Source organism: Charadrius vociferus, unplaced genomic scaffold (assembly GCF_000708025.1).
Source record: "Charadrius vociferus isolate BGI_N301 unplaced genomic scaffold, ASM70802v2 scaffold142, whole genome shotgun sequence".
NCBI lineage: Eukaryota > Metazoa > Chordata > Aves > Charadriiformes > Charadriidae > Charadrius > Charadrius vociferus.
The window spans coordinates 1,807,531-1,808,904 of record NW_009647025.1 but is presented as its reverse complement, the minus strand read 5'-3'; the positions used below and the strand labels follow the sequence as shown (position 1 = coordinate 1,808,904).

At 54.3% G+C, this 1,374-nt stretch overlaps 1 protein-coding gene across 3 annotated transcripts in view; it reads right to left on the bottom strand.

Annotated features, from left to right (window-relative positions):
- Positions 1 to 772, bottom strand: part of GRM1 (glutamate receptor, metabotropic 1) — a 192,215-nt gene extending 191,443 nt beyond the window's left edge. For 2 of the 3 annotated variants that reach the window (XM_009895527.1, XM_009895528.1), the window contains exon 1: positions 10 to 709. In XM_009895527.1, coding sequence (XP_009893829.1) covers positions 10 to 709 — 700 coding nt within the window. Of the gene's footprint in view, positions 1 to 9 lie in introns of all 3 variants that reach the window. The other variant, XM_009895526.1, reaches the window with a different exon arrangement.
- Between the last annotated feature and the right edge of the window lie 602 nt (positions 773 to 1,374).

The following is a 1,374-nucleotide window of genomic DNA, read 5'->3' as shown; positions in this document are numbered from 1 at the left end:
CATACCTACCTTCCGTGTGGACGGCGGAGACGTAGGTCCAGTTGTAGCGCTTGACAATGTCGAGCATGGCCCTGGCTTGCAGCGTGTCGGAGGGGACCACCCTGAGGAAGTATTTGTAGAGCGTTTTGTCGCTCAGGTCGATGCTGGTGGCGGAGTAAGCGATCTGGGGGATGTCGAAGAGCTGGAGCAGATTTTGGACTTGGATAGCAACCGAGCTGGAGCCGGGGCCGATGACCCCCGCGATGGGCTTTTTCACTCTGGCCTGGGGCTGGGGCTGCGAGTCGGAAATGCAGCGGGTGGCTCCGTCCCTATCGTCCCTGATGGAGATGAGGGAGTCCCGTATGAACTCAATGCTCTGCTCCAGGGCCACCGAGGAGTGCCAGCAGGAGTCTCGGATCTCGCTGCCCAGGGTGATGTTAGGTAGTAGGACCGGATCGGCGTTGATTTTATCCAAAGTGTGAAACATGGCTTCAACTCTCTGGATGCCGTATTGCTCCCGGATTTCCCCGCACTTCCTCTCGGGCACTTTCTCAGCTGGCGGCTGGTGATGGACAGAGAAGAGGGCCCCGATGATGACATCCCCATCCGTCCGAGCCACCGACCGCTGCGAGGAGGCTGCGGAGAGGAGCACCTTGCGCCCGGCGCTCCTGGGCAGCATGTCCATCTCCAGGAGCAAAGCAGGAAAAAAGACCAGCAGCACGCCAATCATTTTGTTGCACGATGTCATCCAGACCCAGGTTACCAATTTCAAGGACTCCTCTTGCCTGCACATGGTTTAAGGACATGTAGGAAATGGCATCCGCTTCCCCACACCAGTGCCCAAGTTGCTCCAAATAGCATCACAGCGAAGTCTTACAGCATCGCTCTCAAAGGTGCCCAGGCAGCCGTCATCCTAGTGACTTTTAACCTGGTGACATAGAAACAGGGGATAAAACACACTAATCGGGAAAGTGATGTCAAACTAGAGCTCAATAAAGCAACCCCACACAGTTCGAGGAGATGATTGCTTTCGCAAATGCCCAGGTCAATTTGCTTCAGTAAGGGCTCTCGAAAGGAAGTTTCAAGAGGGATTAAAATAATTTATTTGCCTTGACATATGATCATGCATACTCACATATGTTAAGTTTATACGATCCTTTTCGTGGACGCTTTTCAAGCCAAGGTGGCCGTTTCCCACACCTCCAGCCAGCACACACCCTCCCCCCCGCCCCCGGGAAGTTTTGAAAGTTTCACGAGGTAGGTAGCTCATCGGAGAAGCATCCTAGCCTGGCCGCAGCGGCCCCAGCCTAGAAAGCGGGGTGAGCAGTGCTTCTCTTCTCGCATTCTGACTACCTGAAGGCATCTTTGTCTGCTCAAGAATTTCCTTTCCCAATA